Source organism: Pan troglodytes, chromosome 14 (genome assembly GCF_028858775.2).
Source record: "Pan troglodytes isolate AG18354 chromosome 14, NHGRI_mPanTro3-v2.0_pri, whole genome shotgun sequence".
In the NCBI taxonomy this organism is placed as follows: domain Eukaryota; kingdom Metazoa; phylum Chordata; class Mammalia; order Primates; family Hominidae; genus Pan; species Pan troglodytes.
The window spans coordinates 108,341,815-108,367,249 of NC_072412.2; the positions used below are offsets into that span (position 1 = coordinate 108,341,815).

The window sequence follows — 25,435 nt, forward strand, 5'->3', positions numbered from 1 at the left end:
GTTTGCGCAGTATAAACCCATACCAATACCACAAACAGCAAGGACATCTGTATGTGAAGTCACACATTTTATGCATCCCAACCTATTGGTTTGCACCTTACCATATCTGATGTATCCCTTTCTGATGAAGTCTGGTGGTTCCTGATGAAATGGTATGCAAAATTGCCAGAATCAGTAAAAGTGCCTGAACTTTCTAAATTGCTAATGATAAATAACAAATTTCAATCTATCATTGGAAGATTGGATTACTGTCTATCTTTATATAAAAACACTTCACGAGGAAGCCATTGGACGTTATATGATTTTATTTTTCACAGAATATCACAATAGCGACCAGCTGTCCACTTCAGAGGAGTTTAGCTATGGTAATGTCAGCTATGAAAAATGGTAGTAAGGGACCCCGAGAGCGACCCCAACAACTTTTTGGAGGAACTCCATATATTCCAAGAACTTGAAATCTTTGCCACTAGGGGAATTCTGAAGTTTCTTTTCCTTAAGGTTTCATGGGGAATAGTCCAGCGAATGGTTTTGGGTATAACCTCCAGTGAGTCTGCTGGTACACAGGCAAAAAAAAAGGGCCGGTTTTGTTTTCTTTCAGAATAGAAGTTGATATCGTCATGATGAGGTTTTGATGCTGATTTATGTTTGCTTTGGAAACAATCCAATCTTTCTGACTCATAATCATACACTCTCTTCTTTCTGTCACGTTTCTCTTTGCTGTGTGTACAACTGTAATCGTGGTCCCAATGACTGTTTTTCTTCCTAAATAAATCAGATCTGGCCTTCTTTCTTTCTTGGCTTTCTGGGTGCCTGTGAGACTTGCCTTGGTTTTTTGCAAGATGTGATTTAATATTTGATTCAGTTAAGGGAGCTGAAGAGTAACTTGTTCTGCTCTTGGTAGTCCATGAAATCTTCTCTTCACTGAATGATACACTAGATGACCTAGACTGAATTTCCACAGTATTTGATGAACTATGACACAACCAGTCAGGAGATTTCATTTTGGAAGATGATCTATATTTCCTGCTTTTGTGGGACTTACAGGAAGGTGGTGTAATAATTAAGGTTTCCTTTCTGCACTCTCTAGTACAATGGGAACCTGAATCTTCACTGTAAAATGATTTCAAATCAGTCGTGATTTTGTAGACATTTTCCAAAGGAATGCCTGTCTGTAATTCAAATAGAATGTTTTCTGATTCCTGACTTAAATAAGAGTTGGCTTCCAGAAACACACATTCCTCACTCTCACTTACTTCAAGACATGAACACTTGTCCAAGTCAGCTGGACTCTCAATATCTGTCTGAATATCAACAAAATCTTCAGAAATCTGAGTTTCACATGAAACAGCTGAACCAGTAGCATTTCTCTGGGTCCTTAAATCAACAGATTCACATGTATTTCTTTCTTGAAACCATACATGATATTGTTTGTTTTTTTCTGGAGTCACATGGAATTCTGACTCTGAAAGAACTTGAGTGTCTTTCCTCCTCGGGCTGTGCAGATCACGGTCAGAAGCACACACAAGGGTTGGCTGTGGGAATTTTCTGATGAGTGATGAGTTTTCATGGGGACTTTGCTTTTTGAAAGAAATATGTTGTTCTAACAGTTCTGTATCAATGGAAAGACTACCACTTTGTCCACCGGCATTTACGTTTTTACACACTGCAATTGTGTTTAACTTACTATGTTTGGGAAGTACATTTGGCTTAGGGAACGTACTTCCAACAGGAAGCCCCAGGAGAAAACGAAGGTATTTGTATTGTAAATCAAGATCTATTTGATGGAGAGATTTTTCCTCAGAAAGTAACAAAATTCTGTTTTGTCGTTTTGGTCCTGTGAAACCCGGATGAATACAGTTAGATAAGGGTTTCTTTCTCTCATGAGCACTGGTCATTGCATAAGATTCTCTTACAATTCTGGGAAAGGCTTTCATTTGTATCTCCAATGTTTTCACAGAAAAGTGCATGAGGAGTTTGCCTTTTTCTTTTACTGAGTGGTTTTGGAGGGTATGAGGCAATAGCATCTCACTAGCAGAAGTCACTGCAGATGTTCCATTTTCTAGCTTATTAATACTCTGTAGCTTTGTGATTGTCTCCTCACTGCCACTTGAAACATCAACAATCAGTGTCTTCATATTGCTGACAAGAGGTGAATCCTTTTGGTATTTATGTTTTGAGTTAGGTTCTATGGTATCAGTCCCTTCTAGAGACATAAAGTTCATTGTTTTATGTCTAGAATAGAACCTCCAACTGTTATCTTTTGAAATAGTCCCTTGTGGATAAAAGTTGAACATTTGTAAAGATTTCCTTGCCATCTCTGGTATCAGATTCAGTTGTATTTCAAGTGCTTTTGACTCTAAATGACTAGTAAGCTTATTTTTTTCTTTGGGAGTAAACTGTTCTAAAAGGGATTTGTGCTGCGTTTTGGGATATATTGCTGTTGATATTGTATCTGGACCCTCTGGAAAAGGTGGTGACTTCAAGTCGTCAGGCTTATAGGCTTGTATGTTATCTAGTTTATCAGAAGAAACTTTGTCTTGGATCATATTTTTAGCCTGGGATTCAGAGATAGCTTTGGTTGCTTCACAAATGGGAAGTAAATGTTCTGCATTTGTACTGTCTGCAACTATTTTGACTTCGCTACTTTTAACTTGAGGCGGTATGGGCACAGTTCCTGGGAAAGCTTTTTGTTGCTGAACCTTTTGTGTGGTCATGTCCCATACTGGTTCACTCTGATCCCTTTGCTTGGGTAACTTTGGATCTTCAAGCATAGATGGACACTCTGTGGGTGTCAGAATGCATTTTAGAATCTTTTCTTCCTGCTCGATGATACGTAAGTCTGGTTTTTTAATGATCCTTGAGACATCATGCCCTGGAACAATCCGTTCTTTTGTTTGTGCCTTTAAGTATTTTTTATTCATTTCACTTCTGAGGTTTGCTTCTGATTTGACATTAGGAAGTTTCTGCATTTGTTGTTTGTCCACTGCAAAGGGCTGGGGATCTTGTGGAACTGTGTTTGTAAAATTCTGTTCCCCTTTTACAATTGTTAAAGTGTCTCTCTTAGACATTTCACTAGTGTTTGGTGATTTTTCCTGGAATTTAGGAAGACAGATTCTCTTTTCTCTTTCTAGGTTTGTCTTAGGGTCAGTGTGAGGTGAACGCATGATGGAAATAGAAAGACTTCTGATAAATATTCCTGAGACATCTTTACTCCATGAAACTATGTTCTTTAACTTAACATCATACTCTAATTTCTTTCTATTGCTTGGTGTACCACGCCCCGTGATATTAAGCATCTGTGGAATTGGGTGATTCTGGATTTTCATAGTTAAATATTTGGTGCTCAATTCTCTTTTCAGATCTCTTATTGTTAATCTGCCTTTCTGGTCTTTACGTTTGGGAGAAAGAGGAACATATGAATAAAATGAATCCAGAACATTTCTTTGAAATAATTTTTGTAGTTGAATGCTTTGTTTTGCATTAGATGCTTCTAGTTCTTTTTTCTGCTTTTGCATGATTAGGCGGCTGTTCTCCCTATGAGTGATGACTTGAGTCTTCATTTGAGATTCCTCTGCCTTTAGAGATGGAAGATGTGGGTGTGCACTACTGCTTGTGTCCATTCTTCCTCTCTCCTTCTCCAGATTGGCAGTCCTGGCCTTGTGCATCTCTGTTTTCTCTTCTTGCAGATGTAAAGCTCTGTTTGTGCCTATTTTTAATTTCCCTTCTTTCTGATTCACAGTACTATCATTGTCCATTTCTAATTTTTTCTGCTCTAGATTTATATTGGTGTTTGCGTCTGTTTGATCTTTTTCCTCCAGATCTCCTGATTGAAATTGAAAAGTCCAGGGAGGGAATAGGGACTTCGGAAGCAATTCCAGAACACCTTCCTCTTGTTCTGAAATGAGCAATGCCTGCTTCTTTCCCCCTTTTGCAGAGTCAATCTCTGTCATATCCATGTGTATTCCTGGTAGCATCTGTAGGCTGAGGTGCGCTGTTGTTTTCTTGTCCACATCTGTTTCCGATGGTGTCTTCTGCTTTCCACTTTGAAGGGGAAACTTAGAAAGGATAGTGTTCGTCCTGGTCTTGTGCCCATGTTCACACCGTCGGATCACTTGCTTTTTCATGACAATATCTTGTTCTTCTGTATTTTGGGGGGCATTCCAGTTAGTGACGATACTTATATTTTTGAGTGATCCCTTTGTCTGTGGTGCTAACACTTTGGGAGAAAACATTTTGCTGATTCTATCGTTACTTTGTACATCTTCCTTTGGCTTATCAAATTTACATGAACCTGCAAGTTCTGGAGATACTTTCGATGAAGTTTCTTGCTGGTGAGCGTATCTCTCTGAAACAGAAAATCCTTTTGAACTTGCAGGGGTGCCAAGTGTGACATACAGTTCCTTAGATATTTTCCTTATCAGTGAAACTGAAGCCTTAGGACTGATTTTATGGTTTAAGTTATCCATTATTTCAGTGTCTTCTTCCAGACCTCCCATTTTAGTTGCATCCATTGTGGGATAGGAAAGAAACGCAGTTGAATTTTCTGTTTTGTATTTTACGGGCTGAGCCTTTTTCCCTGTAAAGAGCCATTCCTGCCTTTTCCCACTTCTTATGGTACCAAACCCTGTGAAATAAATGTCCTCATCCCGTGAGTTTAAAACTAACTGATTCAAATCTTCTTCTGACCTGACTCGTGAAGGTTGGTTCCTTTGCTGGACGCTGATCATGAAGTTTGAGGTCAACTGTTGCTCTGCCTCTGGGCGGGGCACATACTGTTCTGCTTGCTTAACAACGTTTTTATCATCGCCTTCAACTGAGTCTCTATTTGTTACTTTCTGGGTATTTGAGGGTACATGGAGAGTTCGCTGTGGACAAGATGATCCTGTAATTCCTGGAGTGTCTTTGTCTGTTTTGTTCCCTGAATCCAGATAAAGAGGAGGTGCTGACGGTATAGAAAGAAAAGTCCTTGACAGAACCACACATGCTTCATCTTTATCTTTGTGTACTTTTTTCTCCAGTTTGTTAATATTCAACACTAATTCCTTTGCATTAAGGATATGTGACATTGGTGAAATCCTTGCCTCTTGGCAGTGTATCCTGAACCTCATATCTATCGTTTTCACTTCATGCCTGTTTTCTTTTTGTGACCTATGTGGTTTTCCTTTTCTTACATCACCAATCCTTGCCTCTGCATCTGCTGTTTTCTCTGTATCTGGTAATGCTGACGGCATTAGTGGAAGTAAAAAGGATGTCTTACCTCCAAGCCTTTCTTCATCTGCATGCATAGCTCTCTCCAGTTTAAGGTTAGACAGCAAAGGTTTGGAAAAGAGTATGCACATTTTTCTTTGAATCATACCTGGTGGTTTATCTTGACCTTCATGTTCCTTTCGTCCTTGCCCTCCAATGTTCACATGCAGTTCTGTTCTGTGGAGCATACAGGAACGAGGTGACTTCTTTGACTTCAAAGTTATATCTGTGCCTCTCATATCGATTATTTTTTCTTGGTTCCTCTCTTCTTTTTGAGGGATATGTTGCTTTTCATTTTTAACATCTTTTGGGATATCACCAATGATGGACTCTCTATGTACAGTCTCCCCTATGTGTGATATTCTCCGCAAAATAGGTCTTTTAAGTCTTAGCATTTCATTACCTAAATGTGTTTCTTTATCCAATTCTAGTTGAGATAGAGATGGCAATGAAGTAGATTTGGTCAGAACCACACCTGGTTCACCTTCACATTCCTGCACCTTCTCTTCCTGATGTTTGGGGAATATTAAGATGCTTACTATTTGCACGTCATCCTCTTCCTTGTTCTGTGACACATGTTTTCCTTTTTGTAGATAGATTAAAATATCACCAGCAATTGGCCTTATACATGTGCCTCCCTCAGTATCTGGTGATACCTGGAGTTTTACTAGGGGAAAAGAGGGTCTTGTTAATATCGGTATGCTTTCCTCCTGGAACCCAGTATTCACATTAAGGTGAAGTGGGGAGGATCTAGAAGGACTCTTAGACAACATGACACCTGGCCCACTTTTAACTTTCTGGAGCTTTTCCTCCTCTTGCTCTCTAGTTTTCCACTGAAGATCACTGAAACTGTGCGTATGTGAGACAGGCGATTTCTTTGCCTTCAAATACATTTTGTTGGGATCCAGTACACTGGTCATATCCGCAACTTTTTCTCTATCCTTCTCTTCTTTCTGTAGCAGGTGTGCTTTTAATTGCTTTACATCACTTGAAAGTTCTCCATGGGTTGCTTCTGGACATGCTATTCTCCCTGCATCTGATGATTCCTTGGACCGTGACTGTGGGAGAGACACTTTTGCAATTCTTATCACGTTCTCCTGTCCTTCTGTTGTATCAAACTTAAGATATGGTGGAGTAAGTAAAGAAGTATTAATGCTTGGCAGTCCTTTAACTTGTTTATTTTTATCTTCCTGAATCTTTCTCTTTTGTTCTTTACTTTTCCACTGCAATTTTATGGTATTGAGTATATCTGAGAGTAGTAATTGCTTTGCTTTCAGGTCTGTACATTTGGGGAGCATTTTGTCTTCCATATCTATTCTGAGTCCACCTTTCTCTTCTCCCTGTGCTGTGGGTTGCACTGGTCCTTTTGAGTTGCTTAATGTGTAACCATGCAGTGACTCAGTAAATGCTTTTTTGCCTGAATCTGATGAATCCTGAATCTTTAGTGGTGGAAAACTGAATTGTGTTTTACCTAATGTGCCTTCCTTTTCATTCCTTCTAGTGTCACAATTCAGGTAAAATGGAGGAGGAGGGAATGAAGCAGGTTTCCTCGGAACCACTCCAGGTTCCTTTTTGCTTTCCTGTACTCCTTCCCCTTGCTCTTCAATGTGCAAAGAGTAGTTCTTTCCATTGCATAGAAGTGCAAGTGGGAGTGCCTCTGCCCTCAAATGTATCCTTTTGGGGAGTATTCTACCTTCCCTGCCTTCTATTTTTACTCTGTCCTTTGCCTCTTTATATGGCATTTGTTGATTTGCTTTTAGTATTACTTTATGTGGGCTAATACCTTCATTTGAATTTGCAAGTCTGCTTTTTCCTGCACCTGATGATATAGGAAGCTTTGGTTGTGAAGGAGAGAATCTATGGTGAGAGAGAGAAGGCATGAATGGATGAGTTTTTGTCAGAATCACATGAGGACGTCCTGTCCTGTCCTGCTTCTGTCCTGCTCTCTCTTTCATGCCCCACTGTGGCTCCTTTCTCTTGCTCAGAGGACTGTGCTCAGTGATGCTGAACACTTGTGGAGGTGCTGATGTCTTTGCCTTGAAAACGGCACCATTGGGGTACATTAGGCCATGCATGGATACTGTTTGTACTCTGTCTTCTTTCTGGGGAAGGAGTTGTTTCTCTTTCTTTACAAGGCTCTCTGTTGGCTTTGTAGGTGCTGTTTGCCTTGAAGGCAATGATTCCTGGATCTCAAGATGTGGCATAAAGCTTCTTGTTATTCCTGGTTCACCTTCTTCTTCTTTTATTGAGTCTAACTCAAGGAAAGCTGAAGAAGTGACAAAAGGACAAGTTTTGCTCAGAAGTACAACTATTTCCACCTCACCTTCTTGTGCCTTTTCCCCTTGTTGACTGATGTTCACCTGCAGTTCCTTTGTTTTTAGTATATGGGAAAGGGGTGATTTCTCTGCCTTTACAGCTATGTACTCGGGATGCATTACACTTTTCTCTGAAATATTTGCTTTATCCTTTTGGATCTGGGCCATGTATTTTGCTCTTTTTGAATCACCTGTGATATCATTCAAATACGACAATGTATATTTTAATTTCCCTGTATCTGATGATTCCATGTGCCATGAGGGTGGAAGAAAAGATCTTGTTACTCCTTGTTCCTCTTTTTTGCCTGCTGTTCGTTTGTCTAATTTACAGTGAGATAGAGAAGGTATTGTCAGAAACACATCCAGTTCACTTTTTCTTTCCTGTACATGTCTCAATTTTTCTTTTATGTTTGTTAGTACTTCTCTAGTTTTTGAGCCACTGCTGCCAGGGATATTGAGTGTATGTGGAAGTGATAATTGCTCTGCCTCAAAAATTGTGCCTTCAGGTTGCATTATATAATCCACACTTACTGTTTTTCCTCTATCTACTTCTTTCTGTGGCTTGTATTCTTGTACTGTTTTTACATCATTTGAGCTATCCACCCCAAAAGACTTTGTATGTGCTATTTTCCCTGCATCAAATGATTTCTGCTGCCTTAGTTGCAAAGTAGCAGATTTTATTATTCCTTGTAAGTCTTCCTCTCCTTCTTTTCTTGTGTTCAATTCATAACAAGTTAGAGAAGACTCAGAAGGCAAATGTAGGAAGAGAACTGTTTCCTGTTTACTCTTGTGTCCATCCCTTTTCTCTTGCTCTGTGCCTACTCCATCTGCTTGCTGTTGCTCTTCAGTTTCTCCATCCCTTTTCCCTTGCTCCTCACCTTCTCCGTCCTCTTTCCCTTGCTCCTGGCCTTCTCCATCCCTTTTCCCTGGCTCTTTAGGATTCAGTGGTAGGTTCTGTGAAAGTGCCTTCTTTCCTTTCAGATCTTTGTCTTCTGGATGCATTAAGTCTTTCTCAGCTGATATTTTTACTTCATCCTCTTCTTTCTGTTGCATGTAATCTTTTGCTTTTTGTACTTCACTTGCTCTATCACCCTCACTGGGCACCCCATTTGCTTTTTTCCCTGTCTCTGATGATTTCTGGTGCCTTGGTTGTAAAATACCAGGTCTGATTATTCCTTGTTGGTCTTCCTCTCCTTCTATTCTTGTGTCCAATATATAATGGGTTAGAGAAGAATTGGAAGGCAAATATAGGAACAGAACTCTTTCCTGTTCATTCTTGTCTCCATCCATTTTCCCTTGCTCTATGCCTACTCCATCTGCTTTCTGTTGCTCTTCAACTTCGTGATCCATTTTCCCTTGCTCTTTGTCTTCTCTATCAAGCTTTTCTTGTCCTGCACCTCTTCTGTCCTCTTTCCCTTGCTCCTCACCTTCTCTGTCCTCTTTCCCTTGCTCCTGAGCTTCTTGATCCATTTTCCCTGGCTCTTTAGTATTCAATGGTAGGTCCTGTGAAAGTGCCTTCTTTGCTTTCAGACCTTTGTCTTCTGGATGCATTATGTCTTTCTTAGCTGATATTTTTACTTCATCGTCTTCTTTCTGTTGCATGTAATCTTTTGCTTTTTGTACTTCGATTGTGATATCGCCCTTACCGGCCACTCCATCTGCTTTTTCCCCTGCCTCTGATGATTTTTGGTGTGATAGTTCTGGAAGATAGTATCTTGTTATTTCAGTGACATACTCTGCTTTTTCTCTCCTTGTATCCAGTTGTAAATGAGAAGGAGAAGGAATGGAAGCGCAGGCATTTGTCAGAAGCACACTTGGTTCACCTTTAATATGTTCTATCTTTTTCTCTTGCTCTTTGACGTCCAACTGAATTCCCTGTGAAATTGATGATTTCATTTTCTTCAAAGCCCTAATTTTTTCCATTTTTCGCCTCTCCTGTTCTTTTTGCAATATAGATTCTAGGGCCTTTTTTACACTGTTTGAGATATTATCAGAAATACACTTTTCATATGCTGTTTTCTCTGTATCTGATGACTCTTGAAGATTTGGTTGTGAAAAAGAGGATCTCATTTTTATTCTCATGGCTTCCTCTCCTTCTATTGTGCCCACTTTAGAGTAAGGTAGAAAAGAGATGGAAGCAAAAGGTTTGCTCCAAATCTCAACTTCTTTATCTTCCTGAATCTTTCCTCCTTTTTCTTTGATGTTCAACTCTAATTCTTGGAATATTGAAGGCTGCTTCACCTCCAAAGCTATTCTTTTGGAATGCATGATTTTTTCCAAAGCCTTTTCCACTCTGTCTTTGTCTTTCTGCGGCATATGTTTTGCTTTTTCAATACTGCTTAAACTATCATCAATTGGCTGCTCACATTTTTCCATTGTATCTGATAATTCCTGCTGTGTTGATGATGAAAGACAGAATCTTGTTATTCCTCTCATGTATACCTCTTTTATTCTAGGATTCCATTCCAAGTGAGGTGGAGAAAGAATAGAAGCACAGAGTTTATTCTGAACTACATTTAGATTACTTTCATCTTCCTGCATCCTTTTCTCTAGTTTTTTATTGCTCCGTTGTGGTTCTTTTCCATGCAGTAAATGTCTAAAAAGTGATTTCTTTCCTTTCGAAGTGATACATTTGAGGCCCATTATATCTTTCACATCTACTATATTTTCTCTATCTTCCTTCTTTTTCTGTGGAAAACACTTTGATTCTATTACATTACTTAAACTGTCTCTATTAATTGACTCTGCAGATGATACTCTTCTGACATTTGATGATGCCTGGAGCTTTAGTGGTGGAAGGCAGCCCTTTAGAGTTCCTGACTTATCTTTACCTGCTTTTGTTCTTGAATTTGAATTACTATGTGATAGAGATGGTAAAGAAGTACACAAGTTTGTCAGTTTCATACTTGATTTACCTTTACCTTCTTGCATCTTGCCCTCTTGTTTTATAATGTCTAACAGCAAAGGAAATTCCTTTATACTGAGTATATGTGACAGTGATGACTTCCTTGGCTTCAAAATGATGTTAGGGCTTTTTATTCTTTTCATATCCATTGCTTTTACTCTATCCTTCTTTCCCTGTGATATGTGTTGTTTTGTACTTTTAACATTACTTGAGATCACCCCATCAATTGTTTCTTTATTCAATTTGAAGTGAGGTAAAGAAAGAATAGACTCACATATTTTTGCTGCAACCAAATCTATTTCACTCATTCTATGTTTCACATTGACCATTTTGTCTGTCATGTTCCACTGCATTTCTTCTAGTCTGTTACTTGAGGCACCACAGTCACTGGTATTGAGTATATGTGAAAATACTGATTTCTTCCATTTCGAAGTTCTCCTTTTGTGGCATATCACGCCTTTCCTAGTAACTTGTTCTACGCTATCCTTCTGTCCTTTACTTTCTTGCAAAATAGGCATGGATGCAGAAAGAGAATGTAATGTTACAGGCAGACATACTTCTTTTTGTACCTTTTCATTTGCCTTTTGTGTTTCTATCTTCTTCCCAAGTCTTAACTTGGGTGAGCTATTATTTGATATTAAATCAAAGACCTGTACCCCATCTGATGATTTCATTCCTTTTGGAAATAAGAGACTTGCATATTTTATAGTTTTATGGTATGATCCTAAAGGCAGCATTGAATCTTGTTTTCTCATCTGCCTTGGAGAAATCAAGGGCACAATCCGTTCTAGTCTATTCTTAGTTATAGTGCTTAGCTGATCTGCAGAAAACAAGTCTAGTCCTGGTGTCCGGCTTGATAAATTACCTCCTTCTGATAATGCTTCCTTTTCCTGAGGCATTAAATGTTGCAGGAGACAGGGATACTTTTGAGGGCAAGATATATGCTCCCAAAAGTTCTCATAGGAAATTGGTAGGTACTGCCATTTTTGGCCTGTTTTGAGTAAGTCTTGTCTTTTTTTACTGTTTTGAGTATATCCAACTATGACATCCATTTGTTTTACTGCTTCTCTAGTCTGTGAAGTTAAATAGTCATAATGTGGAATATCCATAGCATCTAATTTCTCTTGTTGCATAGATGCATTGAACTGAAATAGATCTGTTTTGGAGTGAGATGCAGGCTTTGGAAGAGCCTTGTATGTACATTTTTCTTCCTTTTCTGCCTGTCTTGGAAAAAGCAAGCCAATTCCTTTTGCATTTGAAGTGTGGTACCCTAAACTATTGATTGCCTTTAATGCTTTCTTTACCTTTGGTGACTTAATCTGAAGTACGTCCATTAAAGAGTGAGAAACAGATGCTGGAAAAGCCTCGTGTGTACTTTCTTGTGGATGTTCTTTTCTTCCTTTAATATTCAAATGTATTCCTTCTGAACACGGAGGTTGATCCACCGGAATACCTACTTCATGTGATGCTTTCTCTACCATTGGGCTTAGAACTTTTGAACTCATGATTTCTTCTGCTGAGCCTTCTTTCTTGGGATTTTCAATATAAAGTTGATGCAATATGCAAGGGAGAACAGATTCCAGAATATTCTCTTTATTCTGATAATAATTACTTAGATGCTTCATCCTCAATTTTTTTGAAAAGTCCATTTTCTGTCTATTTGATTTTAATGTAATATCCAACTTTGATTGCTCTTTTCCCCAAAGATTTTCATTGAAACTTTCAGAGATGGTAACATTTTCTTTTCTTGTTGTATTCACTGCCTGTTTTAAGTGAAGAGGGTCCTTACTGAGGAAAGATTCAGAATCCAGAATACTTTCGGGAACATGATCTGGATTCACCTGTTCTTTCTGCTCTGCAGGCACTTTGTGCTGTACCTCTGAATTTGTACAAAGAAATTTCTGTCCTTTAGAACCTACAAATATATCAGTTTTCTTTAATCCTTCTTTTCCCAATACATGTGAACTAATTTTTCTGTTAATATACACCTCTTCTTCCTCAGTTACCTTTCCTGTGTTTTCCAAATGAAGAGGTTCCATAATGGGGCAGGCCATAGACCCCAGGTTTGTCATAGAAATATCTTCTTGTTTCAGCAATTCTTGCTCCTGGCAAGTCTTCTGTTGAGAAGTATCCAACTCTGTAAAAAATATATTCTGTCCTTTTGAGTTTAGTGGAATATCTAGTCTCTTCGATCCTTCTCTCTCCCACGGAATTGAAACTGAATGTTTGGCAATGCCCACATCTTTTTCCTTTGCTCTTTGTGCAATGAGGAATTCAAGTTCTTCATCTGTTCTAATTCGTGGGGCATCGAAACTACTGTAATTGATTTGTTGTGAACTAATCCTTAACGGTCCAATATAGTATTGGGATATGTCTTCTGAAATGCTTTGGTGTTTTTGTTCCTTTTCTCTAATATCTTGTTCCTGTTTTCTAAGAATGCTGGACATATCAGTACAACCTGACAATGACCTTTGCATTTCTTTTAGTAGTTTCTCCAGCTTTGGCTGTGGAAGAATGCATGTCCTGTCTTTTGGCTTGTCTTTCTCCATTTTTACTTCTGTAAGCTTTTTAATGCTAGACACACAGTATCCAGAGTCATAAACAGCCTTTAGAACTCGGTGTACTGCATTTTTACTCAGCTGGAATGACTTCTGCTGCTGGATGTTACCTCTCAGTTCTTTTTTATTGCTTGCAGTACCATACTCAAGCAGCTGGGAAACTGGTATTCTTTTTGCCTTCAATTTTATCTGTTTGGTATGCATAGTACTTTCCACATCTGCTGTCTTTGCCTTATCTTTATGTCTTATGATTGTAGGAGAAATAGATGTGTAGGGATTAGGATAACTCCAGATAGTTCCTGAGACACACAGCTCTTGCTGTTTCTTTGGCAGGGCAAATGTCTTGGGATCTGCCCTTGTTTTCCAGTCTGCAGTTTTAAATTCTTTCTTGTTTTCAATTTGAAGTGGATGTATCTTAGAGAAAAAAACAGATTCTGGATTAAACTCTTCTGCAACATTTATCTTTGCTTCTTGATCTATTAAATCAACTTCTGCTTCTGTCTTCTGGGCTTTAAAGTTCTGTTTCTGCTCCTTATTATTGCTTACAACAGCATAACCTGCAGTATCAGGTGATTGTGAAACTGCTGATTGCTTTGCCTGCAAAGGTCTACCTTGGGGACTTGACCTGTCAGCCATTTTAAGTCTGCCATTCTGTCTTTTCATTTCTTCTGAAGCAGGTGAATGCCTGCCAACAGAATCTGGGACAATTGCTGCCAAATTACAGAAAGCATTTTCTTTTAAAACAGAATGGCCAATGTTCTGTTTATCATATTTGTTTGATATGGCATCATCTGTTGCCTCACTCAGTTCTGCACAATTATCTGATTTCTCCATCCTTGCGAGCCCCACTTTGAGACTTTCTTTTCCATTTTTGTTTTTTTCTATTTTTACATTTTTTTCCGAATTCCCTTTGTAAATCTGACTTTTTGAGAAAAAAGTTTCTCCCAAAAGCACATCCTCTGATTTACCAAGATGACGATCCTTTCTAAGATATGTGTTTGCCATGAAGTTTTCTGCATAGAATGGATCCATTTCTGTAAGATGTTCTTGCTTCTCTTCCCCACTTTCTCTATCATGTAGTTTTGCTCCCTTTACCAAGTTGGAAGTCCTTCTCTTGTCAATGGGATCAGAATACCTTGCTATCCCTTCAGCTAGTGACTCTATTTGTGTTGGTTGTGTGTGACTTAACCCTGATATTCTCATGTCTATCTCTGTTTGGAATCCACTTTGCCTTTTAATGTCAGAGGAATCTGGAGTGAAGGAAGTTGTATTTGGAAATGTATCAGCCACATTTTCACCTTGCCACATTGCTTTCAGTTTGGTTTTTAAATTGGATTCAAGTTTCTTCCTATGTTTTGTAGTAAACTGCCTACTGATTTTAGGTATCTGTGAAACTGGTGGTTTCTTTTCCTTCATAGTTAAACATTTGGGATTCAATATAATTTTCCTTTCTGATAACTGTATTGTGTTTATCTGGTTTTTAGAGTCAGATAAAACAGGCATGAAGAAATCTAAAGGACCCAAGAAAGTTGCAGCTGAGTTTTCTTGTACTTCTTCCTCTTCCTCTGTAATATGACCATGATTTTCTTGGTACTTTCTGTTGGATACAGTTCTTAAATAGGATTTACATTTCTTCCTATGTTTTCTGGTAGACTCTCTATTGATTTTATGTATCTGTGAAATTGACGACTTCTTTTCCTTCATAGTTAAACATTTGGCATTGAATATAATTTCTTTTTCTGATAACTGTGCTGTGTTCCTCTGGTTTTTAGAGTCAGATAAAACAGGCATGAAGAAATCTAAAAGACCCAAGAAAATTGCAGCTACATTTTCTTGTACCTCTTCCTTTTCCTCTGTAATATGACCATCCAGATTTTGTCGGCATGTTCTGTTAGATAGAATGCACCTCGCTGCTGTATTGAATAAGAGTTTATCAATCATTGATTTGGATGTTGTACTCTTAGCATATTCAGTGGCACTGAGTAATGCCTCTCCTATACTTGTGTACCATTGCTTCCCTTTCATCTTGTACTTAAAACGGTGTTGCTTTTTCTTTCTGTGGTTTTCTGTAGAATATCTTATGATATTAAACAACTGCAAAATTCGTAGTTGCTTTGCCTTCAAAGTTACACATTTGGGACTCATACTTTTCTTGCCTATAAACTCTAATGTATAGCTCCGGCTTTCATATTCAGATGACATGAGGCTGGAGAAATCTAAAGGTTTTAAGACTGTTTGTAAGTTTTTTTGATTCCATGCAGTTTTCTCAGAAATAGAACTATCCCATTTCCTTTTAGGATTTTCATCCCAAGGGGTATCACGTGGTAATGAACCAATCTTTGATTTCCCTGTTTTGGGAAATGAAGTCTTTAGACCTTCCATACATTTTATTCCTTCTTGCATATGAGGACTTTGTTTCATCATGTATCCAGAAATAGGCTCTAAAACAGTTTCTCTAAAGTGTGTTTCTTGCTTTGTTTTTTGCACTATGTGAGACAAATTCCAAGATCTGCCTTCGGGACTCTTCGGTTCAGATCCTGATTTGCAAGGGTCAGGATCTTTCATTTGATGTGTACTGAAACGGAGGTGCTGACTATAGCATGGAACTGATTCTGTTAACATTTTTTGAATATTTTTATCTTCCCTTTCATGTTGTACATTCATGTTCATTGCATTACTAGATCCACTTTCCGTGTCAGTCAAATTGGCCTTCTGTGCCTCCCCACCATGTGGTGATTTCTGTAACTCCAGGACAGTTGCTTGTAGATCTTTATTAAACTCTGCCTTTTCCCCTTTACCCGAATTGTGCTGTTCCCCCATACATTTCCTATCAGTTGGTACACCACGTTTTATTGCACCAGTTAAAACTTCACCATTTACTGAGTCCTCTGATTTTAGAGGAAGAAGTTTTGAATTTACTGTACATATTGTGCCATTTTGGGTCTGGAGGCATTTCTTTGTCTCCTCTCCTTGTATTGGCTCTGCAGGCTGAAGTTGCTGTGGGACATCTTGTTTGGTAACAAACAGAATTTTCCTACTTCCTTGGTTTTCTAATTTGTGAAAGTCAAGATCCTTCCCCTGACCTGAACGGAACATGAAATGTTGCAGGTGCTGTGGAATTACTTTTAACAATGCCTCCCGTTTCCTTTCTTCTTGCTCTTCATCTTGAAGAAGGGTTTCTTTAATGTCACGTGAAGTAATACTATCTTCATGTGGAGATGTATCTTGCTTTACTTGAGTAGAACTGAGTCTTTTTTCTCTTAGCGTGTCTTTTTCTGTTTCTACCTTGCCATACTTGTTAATGTCAGGTGTCATAGTCAGGAAAGCATATGTTTCATCTACCCCCTTTTTGCCTTGATGCAGTTCTTTCATTTTGGTTGTCAAGTTACAGCTCAGTTCTTTTCTACGTTTCGGACCAGCACCAGCCCTGATATTGAGCATGTATGAAATTGATGGCTTCTTTGCCTTTATAATTCCACATTTGGGATTCACTAAAGTTTTCATGTCTGAAAATTGTTTTAAGTTTCTCATCGTTTTAGGTGTAGATAAAGCAGGCATGCAGGAACCAAAAATCACTGTCTCTTTCTTTTCAGTACCACCAGCCTGTTCCTTTTGATGGCTAGAATCAGATGAGATACCACCTTCTCTTGCATAAAATATGATTTCATCAACCTTTGCTTCCCCAGACTTTAGAGGTGAAAACCTAACATGACTCTCTACCTTTTCAAATGGAAATTGATCCAGTGTAGGGCATGAAGTAGACTTCAAAATAGTTTGTGTAAAATGTGTTTGTGGTTGTACCTGAATATTTGTACTTCCTGGTTGGTTCAGTTCCTCATCTGATTTGACAAGCTCATTATCCTTCTGATATGCATTGAGTATTAAGCCATCGCTGTTCTCCAGAGCCTGTAAAGCTTTGGGAGGTGGAATCTTAGGACCTCCAAGGACTTTTATGTCATTTTCTGTTTCGTTGGCTTTTTGTAGTTCTTCAACTTCTAAAGGACCCATTTGGAGACTAGTCTCTAAAGTAGTTTGTTCAAAACCTGTTTGGTGCTGCAAACGTTGTCCATTAATAGGTAGCTCCAGTGTTAAACAGTTCAGCACTGGGTCTGATTCAAGATGGATTTCCTTCATTTGACCCGCCTCAGACCCCAGGTGCTGGCTCAGCTGTGGCGCTGCTTCTAATAAAACTTTATGTTCCTCTTCCTTTCCATCTTGCAATTTTTCCTCTCTGTCATGGGATATGCTATTCTTAGCAAAAACATCAGTGTATGTCTTATCTGCTGTTTCTCCTTGCTTTAATTGAGACGCAGGGAGACAGAACTCTCTCTGCAATCTGCTATGCATTGGAGAGCAAAGGGTATTTAGACATTCAGGTACCAATCCTTTAGTTTGGTTTATCTTTTTAAACTTAGTCTTAAAGTCTAATTCTGATTTCTTTCTGTGGCTTGTGACACTGACTGTCTCTGAGATTGATGGCTTCACAGCCTTTGTATTTACACATTTGGGCTTCGCTGTACTTGTTTTGAGTGCAAATGTTACTCTCTTTTTCATCACTTTAGAACAAGACAAAACAGGAGTGCAATAATTGAAAGTCTCTGGCGAAGTTGCTGGTAAATCTTTTGGTATTTCTGTCTTTTCTTCTGCAAAACAGTAACCCATTTCTCTTGTATCACTTCCATTACTTGGAATATAACTTTCTCTTGTTTGGTTTAAAGGGTCTCCAATCAGTGATTTTCCTGATATTGGAGAAGGCGTCTCTGAATCTGCAGTGCATTTGCAGTCTGTTTGTGTTTTTTGAGTACTCTTCACATTCTCAGCATGAGATAGTTCCATTATGGGAGAAACAACAGACTCAATAATAGTTTCTGTGAATGGGATTGGTTGATGCATTTCTTTCTCTGTTTTAATCTCCTTCTCTAGATGTGCATCAAGTCCAAGGTTGCAGCTATCATGCAGGACTGCTTTTGGTAGAGTTTCTTTGACGCCTTTTACTTCATCTTGCAATTTAGCATCTAGTGTGTTTTGGGATTCATTTCCCTCATTAATGAAATATGGATACTTTTCTTCCCTTTCAATTTGGGATTCCTCTTGGACTAGCTTGATATGACTGTGATTCTCTGCATTTAATCTGCTATACATTCTAGTATTAGGCAAAATAGACATGGGAGGGTAAATAACATTCAGAAGCATACCTGCTGCAATTTTATCTTGCAGTATCTGTTTAATTATAATTTCAAAATTGCCTCCCATTTTTTTCCTGTGGTTTGGAGTACCACATATATTAATATAAGGCATCAGTGAGATTGCTGGCTTCTTTACTTTCATAATTACATATTTGACACTGAGTACACTTTTTGTTTCTGATAATTTTTTTTTAATTTCCTGCCTTTTAAAATATGGTAAAGTAAGCAAGTGGTTATTGAAAGACCCCAGGGCAACTGCAGGTAAATATCTTTTTACATCTTCCTTTTCTTCTACAATATGACTATCCATTGTCTTTTGGAGGTTTCCACCAAATGGGACACTATACTCTGTTGTTTCAATTAAAAGTTCACCAACTGGCAAGTTCTCTGGCATTGTAAGTGGATTCTTTGGATCTCCGGCACTCTCTCTGTCTGTAGGTCTATCTGTGCTTTGCTTCACCTTCTCAACTTGAAATGGATCCATCATGGGGCATGGACTATTCTCCAAAATAGTTTGTGTAGAAAGAGTTTGTGGTTGGACTTCTTGCTCTTTATTTGGGGCTTTACTACTTCCTGAACTGATCTGTTCCATTTGGAATTTGACATACTTGGGCTTTTGCTTTAGATGTACGCTGAACCTGAAGCCTTGTGTCAGCTCTGAATTTGCCTCTTTCTCCTGTTCCTTTCTATCACATTGTTGTGGCTTTTTAAATGTACAGCTCTTATCAATGTATTCTGCGTTCTGTGTTTCCTTCTCATCTGGTAATTTCTCTTGCTTTGATGCTGAATGACTGAGCCTTATTATTCTTAATGTGTCTGCCTTGGCTTTTGATCTGCTATGTGTTTCTGTATCAGGTAGTTGAGAAATGGTAGTGTAAGTGGCACTGTGAAATGCATCAGACGTTTCTTTATCTTGATGCATATTTGTTATGTTACTTCCAGTGTTGCATTCCAGTTCCTCACTTTCACGTAGGTCACTGTCTTCTGTAACATTAAGTATCAATGGTTTATTTTCCTTCAGATTTACACTTTCTGTACTCACTTGAATTTTTATGGCTTCTAATTCTTCACTGCTTTTATGCATTTTGCTTCCTAGGGAAATGAGCAAACCGACATTTGACAACTCCAGAACAAGTTCCAAAAAATCTTTTTGTTTCTGTGTATTTTCCCTTGGAAAGCACCTTTGCGTTTTTGGTGTACTGGTTGGTAACTCCTCTCCATTTGAAAGTTGAAGATGGGAATTCTCTGAACTTTGTAGGTCCTCCTGTATTTTCATTCTATTGTTCGATTCCATTTCAGGAGAGGAAACAAGTTTCTGCATAGGTTTTGATATAGCTTCTTCTAAAGATGTCTTGTGCTTTGGAATATGGAGATCAAATGGTTTTTTACTATTTAGAACATGAAATTCTGTAATACCAATTCCCTTTGCTTGTGTAATTGAGTCTTTAAGAGATTCTTTACTCTTCCCATTTGTTTCTACTAGTAAGCAAGGTGCTTTTAGTTGAACAGTGTTGACCATGAAGGATTGTTCTAGCTGAGGTAACATTTTTGGTGAAATGTTTTTTAGTCTTTTGTTTTCTTTGTCATACTCCTTTTCCTTTTTAGTAATATCTGAGATTCCTGTCTCCTCAAGAGGACCTGCATAATTGATTTTCTCTGTATCTGGTGACTTATTTTGCTTCTGCAGAAAATGTCCACATTTTATTAAACCCGGCATGACTTTCACTAGTTGTTTTCTGGAATAATTTTTAACATAAGGCAGAATAAGCTTGGAAACAGAAATAAGATGCAAAGCTATATCTGATATATCTTTCCTTTCATGTAATTCTTTCTTCTCAGTGTTATTCTTGCATCCTAACTCATTCCTATTTTTTAAAGTGTGACATACTGTGATTTGAAATACTTGTGAAGTTGGTGTTTTTTTGGCTTTTAGAGATGGAACATTAAGACTGAGTTTGCTTTTACTGTCTGGTGTTTTTCTTCTATTTTTCTGCCCTTTAATGGTAGACAAAAGAGGCACTGAGCTATATACAGAATCCTGGTTCAATTCTGATGAAACAATTTGTTGCTGGCCTTGTGCTTTTACACTCCTTAGTTGTGGCATATCTTCAGTGACTAAATTTGGATTCAGAGTTAAAACTAGAAATTCAGCATTCTTAAAAATAGTGTCTTGCCCCTTAATTGAATATTTAACCTTGTTTGAATCTATAAACCAAACACAATGTTGGTCCTCACCTAAGTGTTCATCAGACTCCAGGCCCTTTACTGAATATTGTGCCTCAACAATTGATGGAACTTCAACAAAATGTTGGTTCCTATCCAGATCTTGGGACTGGAAGGAGTCTTGTGTGCTGCTAGAAAATGGCTTCTTCATCACATCTTCAGGCTGGGCAAAGTTGCTGGCTTTGCTCTCAGGCTGGCTCTTAATTGATTCTTGGTTATGATTTATACATTGGGCTTGACTAGTAAATTGGACTTCATAAAGACCTTGATTCTGAAAAGCATTTTGTCCTGGAAAAGAATCCTGTGCTTGGACAGAAATAACCATTCCAACAGAAGGTTGATTCTGATTCAAGGACTCTTGAGATCTTGAGCATTGATAAGTAGTTCTACTCCCTAACTTAGTTTTGGGTTTTGAAGGAATTTGATTTCTCACATTTTCTTCCAGAAGTCTAACTTGATCTCTAGAAAGAAATAAGTGGGCAAGAGGGCAAGGTGCCACATCTAGATCTTCATTTTCTACAGTGAATCTAGATGCTGAAAAGCTAAGATCAGAAGAAAATCCTGAATTTTTGTTTTTGTTGGTTTTCATCATTGAAAATAATTTCTTGGAGGAAAATTGTATGGTTTCATATTCTCTGTCTGGATGCTCTGTATGGCTTAGACACATTTCCTCTACTTCTGAATAAAACAATGGCAAAGATGAGCTGATTCCATTTGAAGATGGCACACGACTTTCACTAGAGGGACTTACTTGATCTTCACTTTCACTAGTACCTGACCATAGTATTTCACGTGAGAATAAAGTTCTATCTTCAAAGTTACATTCCTTTTCTTCAGATGTAAGTGATGAAGTAATTCTTTTTTCTAAAAAGGTGCCAACTCTGAAATATAAGAAAACAGTGTACAAATGAATACTAGAATATATTTCATATAAGAATTACCTTTAGATTTAAGAAAATGCAGCATAGTATATGAAAACAGATCAGCATAGAGATAAATTGGAAAATCATTATCCATATTACAAAACAATTCATTACCTAGTTCTTCTCACTTAATAAACTAATCGATGGAAAAAGTGAAGTAAATCAATTATATATCTCAGAGACTATACCTCAGCATCTCTAAAAGTCTATTTTTGACAAGATTGGGTCAAAGTTGCTGGATTAAGATTATATTATTTTACAAGGAATATCTTTTCTGTTCTCTATATGAAAGTTTTCACTAAAAGAAAACATTCTTATGGAAATGTAATAGGTACAACAGAAGAATACCAATAGTATAAACTAGCTGTCTATAGATAAATCCAGATTATGTTAACAGTTCTTTGAGATCAAAAGAAAAGCCTACATTTTAGGGAAGCACGTCTCAGTACAATTTTGGGCCGGAGTACTGATCATGGATGATGTGAACTTGCCAACACCCATGTACCTCAAATGATTAGTCTCAGTCTAAGAAGTGCTCAGACCAACAGCATCAGCATCTTCTGGTGTGATGGTTAATTTTATTTGTCAATTTGGCTGGGCAGTGATGCCCAGAGATATGGTCAAACATTATTCTGGATGTTTCTCCGAGGGTGTTTTGGATGAGATTAACATTTGTATCAGTGAACTGTGAGAAAAGCAGATTGTTCTTCCTAATGTGGGTGGGCATGATCCAATCAGTTAAAGGCCTGGATAGAACAAAAGACTCATACCTCAACCCCCTGACATACTCCAGCAAGAGGAAATTCTGTCAGCAGACAGCCTTTTGACTTAAACTGCACACTTTAGGCTTGCAAGTCACCACAATTGCTTAAGCCAATTCTTTAAAATAACTGTCTTACTCTCTCTCTCTATACACACACACACACACATACACACACACACACACACACATACACATATCCTACTGGTTCCGTTTCTCTGGAGAACCCTAACAATACACCTGGAAACTTATTTGAAATGCATATTCTTTGGTCCCATCCCAGCACTGTGGAATCTGACGTTTTGAAGGTGGGGTCAAAAAATCTGAGCTTTAATAAACTCTCCAGCTGATTCTGATACATGATAAATTTCGATAGTCACTGTTTCATGCATGAGCAAGCCTAAAATCAAAAACTGAAATGCATATAAAATAGGTGCGATAATTCTAGTAGCTATTTGTTTGGAGAACACAGATTATCTCTTACTTTACTGTAAGTGTGACTTTACTTTTAAATAACCCTCAATCAAAGTAGTGAAGGCAGTATATGAAATCCATCATGATATACCCAACCACAAAAATTATTTGTGCTAAATGATTACTTATAGAACTGAGAAATAAAAATGAAATGCTAAGTCCCACAAATGACTGAATGGACATCCTCTTGACCAAGGGGACCCCAAAGAAATCTTGAAAAATGAATTCCTGACCATGATGGGATGGGAGGTCAGACAGGCCTTATTATACCACCTCCCTGCCTCGCTACCATTAGGCTTTCTTTCCTAAGGGTAAACAGAACAGACCTTTGGAAAGGCTTGCACCACCCTTGATATCAACCAATGACCAGATGCTGCCCCTCCCTTTCGCTTTCAACAAAGCAACCAGCCAGCATTCCTTCCTGGTAAGAGACTACCAACCACAGAGTGGTTCTGCCCAGTCTAGGAAGGATGTGCAGTGGGGGTTTTCATGTCCCCTGCTTCACCTTTTGATGTCAGAGGACCAAAAACTCCACCCTTGGATCATGCTAAAGCTGCCATTTTTTGAACATGAGTTCCATGGAGAGGAATGAAGCTCAGTTGCTCATGCACACGTTTCTCCTTTCATAAATATTCATGACTCCTCCTACAGCTTATTGACTATGAGTATTATCCACCTCGTTCAGCATGATTTCCTGTCTTATTCTTCCTGCCCTCCAATGGCCTGTTTCTGGCTTCTGACAGGAGGCTACACTTCCCAGTCTGTCAGAATGGCTACCCTGCAGGCTGCAACCTTTTATGAGCACCATCATTCTTTTCAAAACACCATCATTCTTCAGTTGACACAATGAAATCTCATTAATCTGGATTTGGTTAATTAGAATTTGGGGTATTTTAGGCTACACTAATGATTTTGTTTTTTCATCGATAACACAAAAATATTAGGTAAATAATTAAAATATGTTAGTTTTCAAGTTCTTTCAAATTTTAGAGCACTTATTAACCTCTAATATATAGGCTATTTTATGGGCTGAATTGTGTTTCTCTAAAATTCATATGTTGAAGTCCTAACCGTAGTACCTCAGAATGTGACCATATTTGTAGACGTGGCCTTTAAATAGGCTATTAAAGTTAAATGAGGTCATATGGGTAGGCCTTAATCCATATTTGGAGATAAGGCCATCAAAAGATGATTAAGTTAACTGATGTTAGTTAACTTATTTATAACTGATTAAATTAACTTATTTAGAGTGGGGCCCTAATCCAATATGACTGGTACCCTTGTAAGAAGAGGAAATTTGGACACAGAGACACCATGGACATGCATATACAGAGAAAAGAGCATGTGATGCACATGCGTGTTTATTGCAGCAATATTTACAATAGCAAAGACATGGAATCAACCCAAACGCCCATTAATGATAGACTGGATAAAGAAAATGTGGCACATATACACCATGGAATACTATGCAACCATAAAAAAGAATGAGTTAATGCCCTTTGCAGGGACATGGATGAAGCTGGAAGCCATCATTCTCACCAAACTAACATAGGAACAGAAAATCAAACACTGCATGTTCTCACCCCTAAGTGGGAGTCTAACAATGAGAACACATGGACACAAGGAGGGGAACTTCACACACTGGGTCCTGTCAGGGAGGTGACGGGCACAGGGACGGAGAGCATTAGGACAGACAAATACCTAAAGCATGCTGGGCTTAAAACCTAGATGACGGGTTGATAGGTGCAGCAAACCACCATGGCACATGTATACCTATGTAACAAACCTGCACATACTGCATATGTATCCCAGAACTTAAAGTAAAATTAAAAAAAAAAAAAAGAAAAGAGCATGTGAGGACACAGCAAGAAAGTGGCCATCTGCGAGTCAAGGAGAAACACCTCAGGAGAAACCAAGCCTTTCAGCCTCCAGAACCATGAGAAAATAAATTTCTGTTCTTTAATGCCACCTAATTTGTGATACGTTGTTATGGCAGCCCCAGCAATCTACTACAGACCATATACACACCTTTGTTATCTGCCCATTACTTTTAGTATATAGTCTTTGGTAGTAAAGTCTATTCTTCAACTAAGACAAAATTTTGCATTGGATGATCATGATGTCTACTCTCCAACACCTGTTCTACCTCAGATTATTAGGCTCAGTCTAATATAGTAAGCCCATTTTTCTGAGTGATTAGTTTAGGAATGGGCATGATCTAATCCTAATATAAGAAAATGCTGAAGCAGGCCGGGCGGGGTGGCTCACGCCTGTAATCCCAGGTCTCTGGGAGGCCGAAGCAGGTGGATCACTTGACATCGGAGTTTGAAACCAGCCTAGCCAACATGGTGAAACCCCAACTCTACTAAAAATACAAAAAGTAGCTGGGCATGGTGGCATGCACCTGTAGACCCAGCTACTCGGGAGGCTGAGGCAGGGGAGTTGTTGAACCCAGGAGATGGAGGTTGCAGTGAGCCGAGATTGTGCCATTGCACTCCAGCCTGGGCAACAGAATGAGACTCCATCTCCAAAAAAAAAAAAAAAAAGCCCTGAAGCAAACCATTTCCCAAAATCCAATAATCCAATGTAAGATCAGCAGTTTGCTTTGCTCACTGAGACTATCCCTGCTCAGCACAGTTCTCTCTAATTTCTCATGTCACCTCCTGACATATAATTTATTTATTATGTTATCATTTATTGTCTGACCCTCTTTCACCCCCACACCCTGTTTTGTTTGCTGATGAGTCTCAAGGGCCTACAGCAATGCCTGACACAGAGTAGGCAATCAATAAGTATTTGCTGAATGACCATCTCCACCTCCAGGCTTCTGATTGCTAACAGCAA

The 25,435-nt window shown here is 38.5% G+C and overlaps 1 protein-coding gene across 1 annotated transcript in view; it reads right to left on the reverse strand.

The window, feature by feature from the left end:
- Positions 1 to 287: 287 nt before the first annotated feature.
- The window catches only part of CCDC168 (coiled-coil domain containing 168), a 30,457-nt gene continuing 5,309 nt past the window's right edge, over positions 288 to 25,435 (reverse strand). The window contains exon 4 of the mRNA XM_509721.8: positions 288 to 21,315. Coding sequence (XP_509721.7) covers positions 372 to 21,315 — 20,944 coding nt within the window. The 3' untranslated portion in view covers positions 288 to 371. The remainder of the gene's footprint in view (positions 21,316 to 25,435) is intronic.